The 18,749-nt window shown below is 41.5% G+C and overlaps 1 protein-coding gene across 7 annotated transcripts in view; it reads left to right on the forward strand.

Annotated features, from left to right (window-relative positions):
• Nucleotides 1-18,749, forward strand: part of CYTH3 (cytohesin 3) — a 128,997-nt gene that overhangs the window by 68,272 nt on the left and 41,976 nt on the right. For 6 of the 7 annotated variants that reach the window (XR_012515277.1, XR_012515279.1, XR_012515280.1 and 3 more), the window contains exon 2: nucleotides 18,430-18,512. Coding sequence is in view for 3 of the 7 variants with exons in the window: in XM_039460585.2 (XP_039316519.1) it covers nucleotides 18,430-18,512 (83 nt within the window). In the remaining 4 variants the exon portion in view is untranslated. Of the gene's footprint in view, nucleotides 1-14,213; nucleotides 15,390-18,429; nucleotides 18,513-18,749 lie in introns of those variants that run through there. The other variant, XM_074390348.1, reaches the window with a different exon arrangement.

Raw genomic sequence — 18,749 nt, forward strand, 5'->3', positions numbered from 1 at the left:
AGATCTCATATCACCACAATCTCCACCTCCTAGGTTCAAGTGATTCTCCTGCCTCAGCCTCCTGAGTAGCTTGGATTATGGGTATGCATCACCACGCCCAGCTAATTTTTTGTATTTTTAGTAGAGACGGGGTTTTACCATGTTGGCCAGCTTGATTTCAAACTGCTGACCTCAGGTGATCTGTGTACCTTGGCCTCCCAAAGTACTGGAATTACAGGTATGAGCCACCATGTCTGGCCTTTCTTGGTATTTTTCTCTTTCTTTTCTTATTTTTATTTGAGATAGAATTTTGCTCTTGTTGCACAGGCTGGAGTGCAATGGCCCAATCTTGGCTCACTGCAACCTCTGCCTCCTGGGTTCAAGTGATTCTTCTGCCTCAGCCTCAGAGTATCTGGGATTACAGGCATGTGCCACCACACCTGGCTAATTTTGTATTTTTAGCAGAGATGAGGTCTCCATGTTGGTCAGGCTGGTCTTGAACTCTTTTTTTTTTTTTTTTTTTTTTTTTGAGACGGAGTTTTGCTCTTGTTACCCAGGCTGGAGTGCAATGGCGCGATCTCGGCTCACCGCAACCTCCGCCTCCTGGGTTCAGGCAATTCTCCTGCCTCAGCGTCCTGAGTAGCTGGGATTACAGGCACACGCCACCATGCCCAGCTAATTTTTTGTATTTTTAGTAGAGATGGGGTTTCACCATGTTGACCAGAATGGTCTCGATCTCTTGACCTCGTGATCCACCCACCTCAGCCTCCCATAGTGCTGGGATTACAGGCTTGAGCCACCGCACCCGGCTTTGAACTCTTGATCTTAGGTGATTGCCCACCTTGGCCTCCCAAAGTGCTGGGATTATAGGAGTGAGCCACTGCGCCTGGCTGGTATTTTCTTTCTTTCTTTTTTTTTGTGATGGAATCTCACTCTGTCCCCAGACTGGAGTGCAGTGGCACGATCCTCGGCTCAGTACAACCTCTGCCTTCCAGGTTCAAGCGATTCTCTTGCCTCAGCCTCCCAAGTAGCAGGGACTACAAGCATGCACCACCACGCCTGGCTAATTTTTATATTTTTAGTAGAGACAGGGTCTTCACCATGTTTCCCAGACTGGTCTCAAACTCCTGGGCTCAAGTGATCCGCCCATCTCAGCCTCCCAAAGTTCTGGAATTACAGTCGTGAGCCACTGCCCCCATCCTCTAGTGACTGTTCTGCGATTGATTTCTAACTTTATTGTTCGATGGTCATAGAATGTGGTCCTTATGACAACAATGGTTCCAGTCATAGTTTCATATAAGAAACATAGAGCACTCTAAGTATTTTGAGCAGGAAGGGATGATGTGATTGGGGAGCCATGCATTGGCTAAAGTAGTGGGCCCTGGCTTGGCTCTCTAGAATTGAGTCACCAGAGGAATTTTCGCCTGCTAGGCAACTCCTGCAACCGTGGAGGTCCAAGGCCACTGCTGCTGGAATGAACTTGCAATTCCTAGGAATCTAGAGAACGAACACTAGATAGAATGCTGTTCTGGAAAATCACCTTTCACCTTCTTGGTGGGCTAGCTAAGAAGCGGCCTGTGTGAAAGGTCAGGATGAGGTCCTCTGCTTCACTGCTCTGTTTTGAATCCTCTGCACTGCCTCCGATTGTCAGAACTTTGTTCATTTTGGAAGCCTAATTATAAGAGGATCTGGAGATGTAATTTTGAGCTTTCTAAACTCGGCTTTACACGAAGGCACCTCCAGAAGTCGAGCAAAACCACTTCTTCATCTTCACTACACCAATCCTTTGAAATTTATTAACACTTTCTTTTTCATATGTGCTTGAATGTATATGGCACACTTGTTGGGTGCCATGATCCCATTGAATCTGTCTGCATCAATTTTAAGATGTGTTGTTAGCTTATGTTCCATTAAGAAGAAAAAAGCTGGCACCTAAACCAGGAGCAATGAATCCTTCTCACTTAGAATCTTTTGTTTATACTGGCTGATGTTTCTTTCAGCTTGTTTAAATGTTGATTTTTTTTTTTTTTTTTAGTATTGTACACACATATAAAAAGTGAAATATGAGTATAGTTAGTTGGTCAAGGTATTTCCGAAGCTTATTCACAGATTCCAACTCTCCTGAATCAGTTGTCTACTCAGAATAGTTGATATTTGTGTTACTCTACATAGTACTGTCACCATAGAAGGCATTAGTGGCAGCAGTTCTTAAAGAGTGCTCCTATATTTGTCTCCTGGATTTTTTTCACATTTCTGCAGATTTTTGTGCTGCAGCTTTGTTGATCTTAACAGAAACTATCAATAAACAATCTGTAGCAATGACTAGACTAGACTCATAATCTTTCATCAGATTATTCTTTTTTTTTTGAGACGAAGTTTCACTCTTGTTGCCCAAGCTGGAGTGCAATAGTGCGATCTCGTCTCCTGGGTTCAAGAAATTCTCCTGCCTCAGCTTCCTGAGAAGCTGGGATTATAGGCATGAGCCACCATGCCTGGCTGATTTTGTATTTTTAGTAGAGACGGGGTTTCTCCATGTTGGTCAGGCTGGTCTCAAACTCCTGACCTCTGGTGATCTGCCCACCTCGACCTCCCAAAGTGCTGGTATTACAGTCATGAGCCACTGTACCCAGCCAGATTATTCTTAAATTTTGTTTTTGCCTGAAACATTAAGGAATAGTAGTTGTTTAGTTTTTGCCTCTAGCAATAATCAGATTTACAGCTATGTAGGCAATGATATGTAAATGTCAAAATTCACTTCAGATATGTTAAAATGTGAAAAAAAGATACATCTTATAATCAGTGAGGTATATTATGTCCATTAGATCAAACTTGCTATTGTGTTAGTAAGATCTTCACCATCTTTTTTTTTTTTTTTTTGCCTTTGGGAAAAATTTTATTTTTACATGTACATCTGTCAATTTTTGCTTTATATATTTTGAGGCTATTTTGTTAGATGCATATAAATTCTGACTTGTTAGTGAATAAGTGAACAAAATGTCATCATCTAGTGACTCATAGCTTTAGTCTGTTTTTCTTAAAGTCTGTTTGTTTTTCTTATATAGGAATACCAACTTTTTTTGGTAAGAATTTGGTATATCACTTTCTACCCTTTTACCTCTAACTTTTATGTGTTGCATGTTGTAATCATGCCCCTTGTAAAGAGCATTTAGTGGAATGTTTTTTGTTCCTATTTTTAAGTCCAAGTTTTAAAACTTAACTCCTTTTTTTTTTTTTTTTTTGAGACGGAGTTTCACTCTTGTTACCCAGGCTGGAGTGCAATGGCGTGATCTCGGCTCACTGCAACCTCCGCCTCCTGGATTCAAGCAGTTCTCCTGCCTCAGCCTCCTGAGTAGCTGGGATTACAGGCATGTGCCACCATGCCCAGCTAATTTTTTTTTTTTTTGTATTTTTGTATTTTTAGTAGAGACGGGGTTTCACCATGTTGACCAGGATGGTCTCGATCTCTCGACCTCGTGATCCACCCGTCTCGGCCTCCCAAAGTGCTGGGATTACAGGCTTGAGCCACCGCGCCCGGCCGACTCCTTTTTTTTTTTTTTAAACTTATGTTCATTGTAAATGTATCAGTTACTTCTTTTTTTTTTTTTTTTTTGAGACAGGGTTTCACACTTGTTGATCAAGCCGGGGTGCAATGGCATGATCTTGGCTCACTGCAACCTCTGCTTCCTGGGTTCAAGTGATTCTTCTGCCTCAGCCTCCTGAGTAGTCGTGATTACAGGTGTGCACCACTACACCGAGCTAATTTTTTGTATTTTTTAGTAGAAACAGGGTTTCACCATGTTAGCCAGGCTGGACTCAAACTCCTCTGACCTCAGATGATTTGCCTGCCTTGGCCTCCCAAAGTGCTAGGATTGCAGGCATGAGCCACCACTCCTGCTTTGTATCAGTTACTTCGTACTGCATAACAAACTTCTCCAATGGAATTGGCTTAAAACAGCAATGGCCTGTTGTCTTTCGGTCTGAGTTGGCTGGCAGTTCATGTGCTGCTTTTGTCTGGTTTTACTCACGTTGTTGTATTCAGCGGGGGCTGAGCCCATCCCAGATGACTTCACTTAAGTGTTTGTCTGGGGCATTGACCGAGGTACTGCAGCAGCTAGGACATCAGGGACTCCTCAATGTGGTTTCTTTACACAATTGATTTCATTTTCAAGGTTGCTGGCCCAGAGGATGGTTGTCTCAGGTTCCAGCATAGCAGAGGGGCAAGACCTTTAGGCCTGGGTGCTGCACTCTGCACACTGTTATGTTACATCTGCCATCTTCACTTGGTCAAAGGAAATCCCAAAGCCAGTCCAGAGAACACAGTGGGAAATAGCCTTTCCGTCTTGAGAGGAGGAAATGCAAAATATCGTGGCTGTTTTTCTGTCTACCATGGTAAAGATCAGTATATTTGGATTTTTTTCCTGCACCCAATATTTTGCATTTTGTGTTTCTAACAGTTGTTCTGTGTTTCTCTTTCTTTTTCCTTGCCTTTTTTTGGATTATTTTTTCTCATTCCAGTTTTAATTTCCCTTTCCCAATTTGGGCATTTTGAGCTCCATTCCTTTCCTGCTTACCCTAGAAATTTTAGTATGCATTCTTAACTTGCCAAGTCTGAAGTTAATCACGTGTCCCCTCTTCCTTAGAACCCTAAGAACTTTAGAGCAAATTACTTCCCTTCTTATTTACATGCTGTTGTTATTGAGCATTTTGGTTCTATTCTTATTCTATGAGATGTTACTATTTTACATAGCTTTTTTTTTTTCTTTAGATTCACTTATAGAAACCTGTGCTCATCATTCCTTCTTGCAGCTCACACCTCCTGTATTGAATCTCTTCTCTTGATTAAAGTTTATTCTTTAAGAATTTCTATTAATGATAAGGGTGTACCAGTGACCAATTCCAGTTTTTGTCTGAAAATGTTACCTTTCTTGTAATCCAGAGAAGACTGGGCAAAGAACCAGTGTCCTGGAACAGTAAAGATCAGCACTTGGAGATTGAGGAGAATTGACAAAAGAGAAGGTTCCAAGGAGGTGGCAAGAATCAGGCCCTTGGAGCCTCTGCAGCTTTCCTGCCCACCCCTGCAGCTCAGTGCAGCATCCTAGCTAGCTGCAGCACCCCACTCACCTGGCCCTTCCCATTGTTGCTAACCTGTGACTGCCCTGATACCCACCTGAATGTCATTGTTTGAACGAAGCTTTATCCCTGCTCTGAGATCACATAGCTGTCAAGAGGTGAGGAGAGGCAGAGCTCAGCCCTTGGCAGCTCACAGCCTGCCTGCCTGTTCTGTGTGTCATCATACTCCTTCAGTAGTCTCCAGAAACTCATGCTTATTTAACAGTTTAGTCAGGTGCTGTGGCTCACACCTGCAATCCCAGCACTTTGGGAGGCCGAAGTAGAGGATTACTTGAGCCTGGGAATTTGAGACTAGCCTGGGCAACAACATGGCAAGACCCTGTCTCTACAAAAACAGTTTGAAAGTTAGCCAGGCATAGTGGCTGATGCCTGTGGTCCCAGTTATTCAGGAGGCTGAGGCAGGAGAATCACCTGAGCTTGGGACATTGAGGCTTCAGTGAGCTGTAATTGTGCCATTGCACTCCAGACCAAGAGACAGACAGAGCAACATCCTTTCTCAAAATAAACAATCAGTTTACATTGCCAGGTTTTACAGTGTTATAAGGTAGGTGTCATTTCTGTGTATGAACCACCGCTTCATGAGTTTCCATGTAGTGGATTAACTGTGACCAGCACTCATGAGTCCATGCTTTGACAGTTTTTAGTGTTTTTAGTTTCCAGTAGAATTAGCCAGTCCCTGAACTGATCAAAAATCTAAAAGCCCCATATCACAACAAAAAATTAGCATTGATTAGTAATAAAGGTAAACTTAAGAGTAAGAGAATCAATTTCAAGTAGGACTAGGTAGCCAAAAAAAATACATAGTTTTGAGTTAAATGACCACATTTTTGTTCAGTGTACGTATTTGTTAAATTATCACATTTGACTTACAGTGACTAAAACATAGGATTCCAGCCAAAATTCATAGGTAGGAAGCTCCATCTCTCTCCCCCATGAGAAGTTACAGAACTGCAGGTGAACTCTGTGGAAGATCTCATGTGTTTGTGTATGTGTGCATATAAAATGTGTAAGGGTGTCACTCACTATTTTTAGCAGTAAACTAGAAAGTTACAGCTTCTTGGTAGATTAGAATCTGTTAGATAACTAGATTATTAATATAAACTCAAAAGTTAGAAAGTACTGAGTCAGTTTGGAGATACCACTTGCTTATTTTTTAATAGCAATATGTGTGACAATCGCCTATTTTTCATTAATTCTGAGATAGAAATTTGTATACCTTTTAAACTCTGAAATTAAGAATGTATCGTATAATTGACGGGCTTTTAGATTTTATTAAAGATAGAAAATGAGGTAATGATTCTGAATTTTTTTTTTTTTTTTTTTTTTTTTTTTTTTTTTTTTGAGACGGAGTTTTGCTCGTTACCCAGGCTGGAGCGCAATGGCGCGATCTCGGCTCACTGCAACCTCCGCCTCCTGGGTTCAGGCAATTCTCCTGCCTCAGCCTCCTGAGTAGCTGGGATTACAGGCACGAGCCACCATTCCCAGCTAATTTTTTGTATTTTTAGTAGAGACAGGGTTTCACCATGTCGACCAGGATGGTCTCGAACTCTCGACCTCGTGATCCACCCGCCTCGGCCTCCCAAAGTGCTGGAATTACAGGCTTGAGCCACCGCGCCCGGCCTGAATTTCTTAATATTGTCACTGAACATTTTGTTAGTGGTTGCCTTAGGATTTATATATATGCCTTTGATTTCTCAGTCTACCATCAAATGATATTATACCCTTTCACATACAGGATAAGCAGCTTATAACAGTGCGCTTTCCTTTCTCCCTCCCAACCTTTGTTCTATCTTTGTTATTAACCCAATACATTTTTATTATTTATGTTTTAAACAGTAACAGTAAATCTTTTAAAGAGATACCTGTCATGAAGGGAAAATGTTTAGTCATATAGTTGTCATTGACAATACTTTCATTCTTTTGCATCAATAACAAATTTTTATCTGATTTTTTTTTTTTTTTTTTTTTTTTGAGATGGAGTTTCACTCTTTTTGCTCAAGCTGGAGTGCAGTGGCGCGATCTTGGCTCACCACAACCTCCGCGTCCCGGGTTCGAGCTATTGTCCTGCCTCAGCCTCCCAACTAGCTAGGATTACTGGCATGTGCCACTATACTCGGCTAATTTTGCATTTTTAATAGAGACGCTGTTTCTCCATGTTGGTCAGGCTGGTCTCGAACTCCTGACATCAGATGATCTGCCCACCTTGGCCTCCCAAAGTGCTGGGATTACAGGCATGAGCCACCGCACCCAGCCCTATCTGGTTACTTTTCTTTCCCCCTGCCTGAAGAACTACTATAACATTTCTTATAATGCAGATGTGCTAGTGGCAAATTATTTTTTAAGTTTTTAGGTCTGGAAATGTCTTTGTCTCACCTTTATTTTTGAAAGAGATTTTGCAGGATGTGGAATTTTTTTTTTTTTTTTTTGAGACGGAGTTTCGCTCTTGTTGCCCAGGCTGGAGTGCAATGGCGCGATCTCGGCTCACCGCAACCTCCGCCTCCTGGGTTCAGGCAATTCTTCTGCCTCAGCCTCCTGAGTAGCTGGGATTACAGGCACGCGCCACCATGCCCAGCTAATTTTTAGTATTTTGTTTTAGTAGAGACGGGGTTTCACCATGTTGACCAGGATGGTCTCGATCTCTTGACCTCGTGATCCACCCGCCTCAGCCCCCCAAAGTGCTGGGATTACAGGCTTGAGCCACCGCGCCCGGCCAGGATGTGGAATTTTTTAATTTTGTTTGCTTGTTTTTTTTACTGTTTATTTTTTAGAGGTGGGGTCTTGATATGTTGCCCAGGCTAGCCTCAAACTCTTGGGCTCTAGATCCTCCTACCTCAGCAGGCACATACCACTGTACCTGACTGTTTTCCTACCCCCATCATTTCAGGCAACAGGATAAATCCAGTCCCTGTTACTCCATTGTGGCTTGAAGCAGAAGGTTCCCACTTATATACTTTAATTAAATTCCTACAAACATGAACTCAAAACATAGAGCTCACCAACTAGGAGCCTCTGTGGTTTTGCAGATCTCCGTTTGTGGAAGGCTAGTGCCTGAGAAAAGCAAGGATTTGGGCTGAATTATGTGAATTTGCTCCTGATTCTTATTCTAAAGCTTCACTGGCAGCACCCTTTTACTAAAATGGAGGATTTCCTGCCTTCTTTCCACATTGTTTTTTCCTTGTGGAAACATTTATATTTGCTATCAAGAATTAGAGTAAGAATGTTTAAACCATATGTGCTGCACAGACTCATTCTCTTTTAGAGCCTGATGCATCATTAGAAATAATTCAGTGTGTCCAACCTCCTTCATCAATTTGCGGACAAGAACTGAGTTTGAAGGTCCTTTTCTCTGGAATGTTAGGATTTTATAGGGAAGCTCATGGTGGGTGCATTCAACCATCATCAGAGATTTCTCACCAGACCAGTGATTTCCAGTTACCTGCCTTTTTTTTTTTTTTTTTTTTTTAAGCAGCTTTATTGAGGTTGGAGGAGAAATTTTCATTGTATGCCTTTTTATATGTTTGTATATGTGTAACCTTATCCATATATTACTTTATCCATTAAAAAATAAACTACTAGATTTCTTGGGAGGAAAAAACAACCACTTGACCTTTGTTTCTTCTTACCTAACAGAGTCCAAGTGACAAGACATAGATGATGTCAGTAAGTGGACCCAAGCCTTAGATACCTTTTATTTAGTGAAGGCTGGTTTGTTGCTGCGGAAAAGATTTGGATAATTAAGGACACCTTCTCTGAACATTGCTTATCTTCCCATTTTTAGTATGGCAGTCACATGTGTGAAATTGTCTGTGTATCAGCAGATTATGTGACTGCAAAGTTATTTTGGATGCAGAGAGATACTGATAGAACGTCACTAAACAGCTGGTATAACAGATAAATGTTGGTATTTGCAATATAATCTGGGTATCCAAAGACATAATAGGACAGGAAGGTACTTGAATGACAGAAGCTTCACAGAGACCGGTTCAGAAATATTTTATCACATACTCCTATTCCTTTTATTTATTCCTTTTCATGTGTCAAGGAGCATTCTGTTACTTCCTAGATGTTTTCTCCAGATATCCTAAGTGATTCTACTGTAGGAGATGTTACTAGCCACTTAATACCTCAAAGGTTTTCCCCCCACTTTTCTTGTTCTTTTAAGAGACTGTGTCTCACTCTGTCACTGAGGTTGGAGTATAGTAGCACAGTCATAGCTCGCAGCATCTTTAAACTCTAGGGCTCAAGCATTTCAGCCTCTTGAGTACTTGGGACTACAGGCATGTGCTACCATGTCTGGCTAATTTCTTTTTTATTTTTTGTAGAGACAGTTTCTCTGTGTTGCACAGGCTAGTCTTGAACTCTTAGCCTCAAGCAGTCTTCTGGCTTTGGCTTCCCAAAGTGCTGGGATTATAGGAGTGAGCCACTGTGACTGGCCAAATACCTTAAACTTTATTTTTTTTTTAATATGAAAAATTCAAACTCTTAGAATGTAAAATGGATAATGAGTCAAATAGATTGAACAATTGTTACAATTTTGCTCAATTCTTTTCCCCCTCTCCCTTGAGACAGAGTTTTGCTCTTGTTGCCTAGGCTGGAGTGCAATGGCATGATCTTGGCTCACTGCAACCTCCCCCTCTTGGGTTCAAGCGTTTCTTCTGCCTCACCTTCCCAAGTAGCTGGGATTACAGGTGCCCACCATTATGCTCTGCTAATTTTTCTATCTTTAGTAGAGAAGGGGTTTCACCATGTTGGTCAGGCTGGTCTGGAACTCCTGACCTCAGGTGAGCTGCCCACTTCAGCCTCCCAAAGTGCTGGGCTTATAGGTGTGAGCCACCGTGCCCATCCTCAATTCTTTTTTTGCTGAAGTGTTTAGAAGTATTGACATAATAGCATTACATCCTTATACACTATGGCATGAATCTTTAGAAAATAAAGACATTTTGGCTGGGCGTGGTGGCTCACACCTGTAATTCCAGCGCTTTGGGAGGCAGGCGGATCACAAGGTCAGAAGTTCGAGACTAGCATGGCCAACACAGTGAAACCCTCCTCTATTAAAAATACAAAAATTAACTGGGAGTGGTGGTTGGCACCAGTAATCCCAGCTACTTGGCAGGCTGAGGCAGTTGTGGTGAGCTGAGATTGCACCATTATACTCTAGCCTGGGCAACAAGAGCAAAACTCCATCTCAAAAAAAAAAAAAAAAAAAAAAAAAAAAAAGAAGGACGTTTCTCTACACAGCCAGCCACTATATCTTTGTCTCACTGTATAAAACTTTCCTTTAGACATGCAAATTATGATTGCAATACTGGTAAAGTAAATGGCTAGTACTTATTTAACTCCTTAGGGCCTTAAGGGGGTAGGAAAAATATAGTTATTACTGAAAGAGAAAAATCAAGGAAATTCTTTGATTCCGATTAAAAGGAATTTTAGGATCTTTGCAGTTCAGTCATTCTGATGTTTAGATTCACTTTGTATGTCTTCAGTCTTTGTTATCAACCAACCCTGCTCATCCTCAGGATAGGAGGAGAGAAAATATATTGAAAAGGAAACAAAAATGTGTACTGATGATTGAATTAAAGCTCTACCCTTGTAGGCTCTTGTTTTCATATATCTACACAGGAGAGCTCAGCAGAAGAAAATTCTTTTCATCAATGTTGTTGACAGACTTGATTTGAATCTTCAGGTACATTTACTTTTAAGTAACAGTATATTGTCAATCAACTGGTTACTTTTAGATACACTTTTTGCCATATTGAGATAAGATGCTCCCTCAGATGCATAAGAGTAATAGTTTTGAAGATAAGAGTAATAGTTTTGAAGATTCAAGAACTGCCTGCTTGCTTCTTTATTATATTTGATCTCTGGGTATTTGATGTTGGTTTTCTGCCTCTTGAAATTCTTTACTGGTTTTCATTCTCTCCTGCTTGTCATATTATCTCTTGATCTGGATTTTTTTGTGTCTGTTCTTAAATGCTAAGTGTGGTGCACATTCATTCCACTCACTCTTTAGCTGATCACAGTAATCTCAGGTGGAGCCAGGCTGAGCCAAGGAGAATTGAGCAGACTTTATGGGCTTCTCAGAAGGAAGCCTTCTCACTCTTGGGAGAGACATAGGACTAAGGAAGCATGTAGCCTCAGTTGCTGGATAAGCCTGGAGCAAGAAAGAGAAACTGCCTGTAGGATGAGCTGGAAGGCAGGATGAACAGACTGGGTTACTGATGACATCGTTTAGCTCCCAGACCACCGAATAGCATGTTGCATGACTTTGTATCTCCTTGAGCTTATCCTACGTGGAATTTGATGAGTACCTTGGAGGTATATATTCATATCGTTGATCAAATTTGGGACATTTCAGCCATTATTTCTTCAAATATTTAGACCTTTCCTGGCTTTGGTTTCCTCATTTATAAAATGAGGATAATGCTGCTCTCTGTTATTTGAGGGGTTAATGGAGATGACTTGTTAAAGTATGCAGCCCAGTGTAGTTAATCAGTAAATTATAGTTGCTTTCTCATTTGTTGCTTGATATAGAGGATTGCTTAATAAAACTGCAGTGTGAATACAAAAAATTAGCTGGGCATGATGGTGGGCACCTGTAATCCCAGCTACTTGGGAGGCTGAGGCAGGGGAATTGCTTGAACCCAGGAGGTGGTGGTTGAAGTGAGCAGAGATCGCTCTATTGTACTCCACCCTGGGTGAGAGAGCAAGACTGTCTTAAAAAAAAAAAAAAAAAAAAAAAAAAAAAAAAGTCAAGGTATTTCATACCTGTAAGCCCAGCACTTTGGGAGGCTGAGCAGGCAGATCACCTGAGGTCAGGAGTTCAAGACCAGCCTAACCAGCATGGTGAAACCCCATCTCTACTGAAAATATTTTAAAAATTAGCCAGGTGTGGTGGCTCATGCCTGTAGTTCCAGCTGCTCAGGGAGGCTGAGGCAAGAGAATTGCTTGACACCTTCCCCCCCTCGCCCCCCGCACCCCGCTCCTCCCCGCAACCTCACGAGGCTGAGGTTGCAGTGAGCCAAGATTGCCCCACTGTACTCCAGCCTGAGTGATGGAGTGAGACTCCATCTCAAAAAAAAAAAGAAAAGAAAAAAAGAAAACCACAGTGTGGAATTTATCAACACTTAGATCTAATACAGGAAGCAGGAAATTAGACATTTTATGTTAGTTGTATTATGTGTATCTTTGTAAAGCACATTTTTTTTTCTTTTTGGGACAAAAGTTTTATTAAGAAAGATCTGAAGAAAATGTATCTTTTTACAAAATTTCTTTTTTGCTTTGCCATGTTTACCATGAACTAAGCATTGTGTTCTTAATTTATATCATAATGAAAAAATTTAACTGATTAGGAGTCAGACACAGTACCTACAGTACTCATGAAAACATTAATAAATTTGTTCTCAATTTTTAGGCATAAACATTGCCAAAAAAGCTTTTCTCTGCTGAAAGCTTTTGGGTTTCGGATGACCATTGGCTTATTTAGGAAGAGGATATGGTCTGCTTTTTCTGTTTTCATTTGTTTGTTGTTGTTGTTCTTCTTCTTTCCTCTTCTTTCTTCTTTCTTCTTTCTTCTTTCTTCTTTCTTCTTTCTTCTTCTTCTTCTTCTTCTTCTTCTTCTTCCTTCTTCCTTCTTCTTCTTCTTCTTCCTCCTCCTTCCTCCTTCCTCCTTCTTCCTTCTTCCTTCTTCCTTCTTCTTCCTTCTTCCTTCTTCTTCCTTCTTCTTCTTCCTCTTCCTTCTTCCTTCTTCCTTCTTCCTTCTTCCTTCTTCCTCCTCCTCCTCCTTCTTCTTCTTCTTCTTCTTCTTCTTTTTCTTCTTCTTCTTCTTCTTCTTCTTCTTCTTCTTCTTCTTCTTCTTCTTCTTCTTCTTCTTCTTCTTCTTCTTCTCTTCTTCTTTCTTCTTTCTTCTTTCTTCTTTCTTCTTTTTTGATATGGAGTTTTGCTCTTGTTGCCCAAGCTGGAGTACAATGGCATGATCTCAGCTCATTGCAACCTCTACCTCAGCGGCTCAAGCAATTCTCCTGCCACAGCCACTGGATTAGCTGAGATTACAGGTGCCTGCCACCACACCCGGCTAATTTTTGTATTTTTAGGAGAGACGGGGTTTTACCACACTGGGCAGGCTGGTCTCAAACTCCTGACCTCATGTGATCCACCTGCCTCAGCCTCTCAAAGTGCTGGGATTATAGGCATGAGACACTGGCCTGGCCTGTTTAGTTACAAATAGCAATGAATTTTCCGAACTGAAATACACTAGATGCAGTAATATATAGAAAAAGAGCTTTGTCTGCTGCATCTAAATTCAGACTTGTAAATTCCAGAGTAGTCAACAGATTTGTGGAAGTGCTTTTGAAACTCAAGGATTGAGTTTTGCTAACTTCTTTAAAATATTTTAATTAAATGTTATTAAAGATTTAAAAATTAAATTTGTGCCGGGCATGGTGGCTCAAGCCTGTAATCCCAGCACTTTGGGAGGCTGAGGCGGGTGGATCACGAGGTCAAGAGATCGAGACCATCCTGGTCAACACGGTGGAACCCTGTCTCTACTAAAAATACAAAAAATTAGCTGGACATGGTGGCGCATGCCTGTAATCCCAGCTACTCAGGAGGCTGAGGCAGGAGAATTGCTTGAATCTAGGAGGCAGAGGTTGCGGTGAGCCGAGATCATGCCACTGCACTCCAGCCTGGGTAACGAGAGCGAAACTCCGTCTCAAAAAAAAAAAAAATAAAATAAAATAAATTAAATTTGTATTAAAGAATAATATTTGTTGGCAGAAGAACATTGATAATACTTTTGAAGTATCCTTAGCTTCCTTTCCTGATCCATGCCTACCCTTCCTTTCTAGTAGGTAAATATTATTCTCAATTCTGTGTTTATCATTCTAATTATTTTCTTTATTTTGCTGTACACACACACACACCCCCCTAAACAATATATTTTTATACTTCTCAGATTTACAAAAAGTGTTCATTTTTATATTATTTCCCTGAGGTCATTGATTTGTTGCTTGTATTTATTCATTTTTCACTGTTGTTTGGGATTCTTTTGCATAAACGCACAAGAGCATATTTACCCGTTCTGCTCTGGATGGGCAGTTAGGTTCCTTTTTTTTTTTTTTTTTTTCTTGAGACAGAGTCTTGCTCTGTCACCAGGCTGGAGTACAGTGGCACAATCTCAGCTCACTGCAGCCTCCACCTCCCGGATTCAACCGATTTTCCTGCCTCAGCCTCCTGAGTAGCTGAGACTACAGGTGTGTGCCACCATGCCCAGCTCATTTTTGTATTTTTAGTAGAGATGGAGTTTCACCATGTTGGCCAGCATGGTCTTCATCTCTTGACCTCATGATCTGCTGGCCTTGGCCTCCCCAACTGCTGGGATTACAGGCATGAGCTGTTTCCTTTTTTAATCTACACAAAATGGGCTTCTTTGATGATATTGGTACATATCTTATGTTGTAGTGCACAGGATTTTTTTCTGATATACCTAGGAGTAAAATTGCTGGGTCATAGCACGTGCATGCCTTTTATATTAGTAGATAAACTGTTTCCAAAGTGGCTGTGCCTGTTTACACTCACAGCAGCAGACTTTCCCTCCCTCCCTCCCCCACTTTTTCTTGAGGGATGAGAGGTCACAGTCTGGTGAGGTTGAAATGCATGTGTTGTTTTCAAGGTTGTGTTTTTTTGTTTTTGTTTTTTAAGAGATGGGAGTCTCACTGTATCACCCAGGCTGGCAGTGGCGTGATCATGGTCACTGCAGCCTGAACTCCTGAGCTCAAGAGATCCTCTACCTCAGCTTCTCGAATACCTGGGACTACAGGTGTGCATGATCATGCCTGGCTTTTCCCCCAAGGTTTTATATTTATTAGTTGTACATGTATTAAAGAGTCAACCGTAAGCTTTGTAATGGGGGTAAGGGGCAGCATTGGCTTGCCTTCTCACTTTTTTGTCCCTGAAGTGTGACCACCCTTATCCCTTTTCACTTTTTTTTGTCTATTTTGGTATCTGTTTTGCATGTCAGAAGCTTACCTCCGGTTTGAAAATGAAGAACTAAAAGTGTAGAAGCTCTGAGTGGAGCAGGAGGCTGTTGACTGTTTCTCTGTAGGGTAATGTGGGTGTGCTGGTTGTCAGTGTCTGCCCGTCACATCAGTATCTTTAGAGCTGAAGCCTGTGGGATGCTTCAGAGAAGACGCTTGTCCTAACCTCTGTCCAGGGTGGTGGAAGAGGAATAAATGACCCATGGCCTGCAGTCTGGGAGCCTAGTGGGGAAGACAGCTTAGTGATGAGTATGTCTGCATTTATCTCTCACCCCTGTTTTTGGTAGGGTGCCCTTGCCCTCAAATGTGTTCAAACTGCCCTAGTCTCTCTCTTTTACTCTGTAGAGACAAGTAAGTGGTCTTCTGTGGCATGGGAGAGGAGAGGCAGACATCCAATGGCATTTCAAAGAGCCTCTCAACCAGTTCTCCTTATTTTAGTTGACCTCCCTTCATAGCCCCCCTCCAGAGTTATCTGGTACAGCCAGATCCTAAGCCTGAGTCTTTTGGGGATTCTGTCATGTAAATTAGGTTACTTGGTCTACGCCAGTGTAGGCTTAAGAGTTTCCTTTTCCATGTGGGTTAAATCAGCTATGGCTAGTTCAGTTTGGCATCCAGCTAATAAGAATGTGGTCGTGGTTCTTTCTGTTCCCATTCTCTTTGTTGTGATGGGTTTTGGAATTTTAAAATTGCTAATTATGTTTACTGTAGTTTTCATGGAGGTCTCTTGTTGGGATTTTAATTTGTATTTCCTTGATTATTAAGAGAGTTTACATCCTTTCATGTGCCTATTCATATTAATTTTTTGGTCTTGTGCCTATGCAAGTCATTTGCCAATTTTCCTTTTTTTTCTTTTTCTTTTGGGATGGAGTCTTGCTCTGTTGCCCAGGCTGGAGTGCAGTGGCATGATCTCGGTTCACTGTAACCTCTGCGTCCCTGGTTCAAGTGATTTTCCTGCCTCAGTCTCCCAAGTAACTGGAATTATAGGTGTCCACTGCCACACCTGGCTAATTTTTTGTATTTTTAGTAGAGTTGGGGTTTCACCATGTTGGCCAGGCTGATCTAGAACTCCTGATCTCAGGTGATCCACCTGCCTCAGCCTCCCAAAGTGTTGGGCTTACAGGCATGAGCCACCATGCCTGGCCCTATTTGTCCATTTTCTAAGCACTGAGTTTTTTGTCTTAAAAATTGACTTGTGGGGAGGGGAGAAGAGGGAGAAAAAAATTAATTAAAAAAAAATTGACTTGTAGCTGGGCACAGTGGCTCACACCTGTCATCCCAGTGCTTTAGGAGGCCAAGGTGGGAGTTTCACTTTAGGCCAGGTGTTCAAGGCTAGCTTGGGCAACATAGCAAGAACCTCGCTCTAAAAAAAAACAAAAAAAACAAAAAAACAAAAAAAACATTAGCTGGACATGGTGGCACATGTCTGTAATTCTAGCTACTTGGGAGGCTGAGGTGAGAGGATTGTTTGAGCCCAGGAGTTCAAGGCTGCAGTGAGCCATGACTGCAGCATTTCACTCCAACCTGAGCAGTAGAGTGAGATCCTGTCTCTACAAAAAATAAGAGTATAATTTGTAGGAGTTAGATATTCTGAATCCCAGTTCTTTGGCAGTTTCTGGCTTAGCTCTTCTTCACTTTGTGGTGTGGAACTTTTGGTGAATAAAGTTTCTTTATTTTTATTTATTTATTTTTTTGAGAGATGGATTCTAACTCTGTTGCTCAGACTGGGATGCAGTGGCACAATGTGATCATACCTTACTGCAGTCTCAAACTCCTGGGCTGAAGTGATCCTCCCAACTCAGCCTCCCAAGTAACTGGACCTACAGGCATGGTTATTTTTTATTAGTTGAAATGTGGTCTCACTGTGTTGCCCAGGTTGGTCTTGAACACCTGGCCTCAAGTGATCCTCCCACGTTGGCCTCCCAAAGTGCTGAGATACAGGCATGAGCCACCTTGCCTGGCCTAGTTTCTTATATTTTGTCTGTTTTGTTTAAGAAGTCCTTCCCTGGCCAGGCACAGTGGCTCACGCTTGTAATCCCAGCACTTTGGGAGGCCAAGTTGGGCGAATCACCTGAGGTCAGGAGTTCAAGCCCAGCCTGGCCAACATAGTGAACTCCCATCTCTACTAAAAATACAAAAATTAGTTGGGCTTGTTGGTGGGCACCTGTAATCCCAGCTACTTGGGAGGCTAAGACAGGAGAATCACTTGAACCCAGGAGATGGAGGTTGCAGTGAGCTGAGATTGTGCCACTGTACTCCAGCCTGGACGACAGAGACAGACTATGTCTCAAAAAAAGAAAAAGTCCTCTCCTACCCTGTCCCAAAATTGTAAAACATTCTCCTGTATTCACTTCTAAAAATTGTATAATGTTGCCCTTCACATTTAAGCCTTTAATCTACTTGTATTGATTGAAAATATGTATGATTGATAACATACAATCTGCTTTTATTTTTTTTTTCATATGAATAACTGCCTTCACACATATTTATTGAAGAGTTCAGCCTGTCTTTGAGCGGAGTGTCAGCTCTGCTGTGAATCATATTTTCATCAGCCTTTGGTCTTTTCTTGGGCGTTGTCTTCTGGTTCATCTGTCAGTTCCACCACTACCCCATTCTCATATTCTCTTTGTCTGTAGAAACTCTGCATGTTCTCTTGCTCTTTACTCATTATCTTTTGTTTCTTTAACAAATTAACAAAATAGGAATTAAATAAACAACTGAAGACTTTTTTTTTTTTTTTTTGAGATGGAGTCTTGCTCTTCTGCCTAGGCTAGAGTGCAGTGGTGGGATCTCGGCTCACTGCAACCTCTACCTTCCAGGTTCAAGCAATTTTCCTGCCTCAGCCACCCAAGTAGCTGGGATTACAGGCACTTGCCACCATGCCTGGCTAATTTTTGTATTTTTAGTAGAGATGGGGTTTCACCATGTCAGCCAGGCTGGTCTTGAACTCCTGACCTCAGATGAGGAGGAGCCTCAGCCTCCCAAACTGCTGACATTATAGGCGTGAGCCACCCACCGTGCCTGGCCTAAAAAAATTTTTTTGTTGGATGGGATTCTTTTTCATGAATATACCACAATTTATTCATGTTCTTAATGATGAATACTTAGGCTGTTTTCTGGTTATAAAGAGCGCTCCTGTAAGTGTCTTAGACACAGTCTCAATGGGAGCATTTCTTTAGGATAAATACCTGCATGTGGAATTACTGGGTGGCAGCGTGTACCCACCTCAGCCTTGTTAGGTGTTGTCAAATTGTTCTCCAGAGTAGTTGTTTGTTTGATTTTTTTCTTTCAGTTCCTGAAGACCTCTCATTAGAAGAGAGAGAAGAACTTCTAGACATTCGTCGAAGAAAAAAGGAACTTATTGATGACATTGAGGTAAAAAAACAAAAACCCCAAAACTCTATTTTTTGCTTATGAGTAAAATAGTGAAAGAGTAACTTCACAAAAAATGTAATAAAAAAAAAATTGTTCACTGTGTGCGTATAAGAATCACAGAAAGACAGTGAAAAAGTTGTCAAGTTGGGAGGGAAAGCAAAATCTCCACACAGGCAGTGAGACCCTGGGTAGAAATCAAGACATTGTGGAACTGAGGTCAGCAGTAGCCAGCTTGCG

This window comes from Saimiri boliviensis, chromosome 20, assembly GCF_048565385.1.
Source record: "Saimiri boliviensis isolate mSaiBol1 chromosome 20, mSaiBol1.pri, whole genome shotgun sequence".
In the NCBI taxonomy this organism is placed as follows: Eukaryota; Metazoa; Chordata; class Mammalia; order Primates; family Cebidae; genus Saimiri; species Saimiri boliviensis.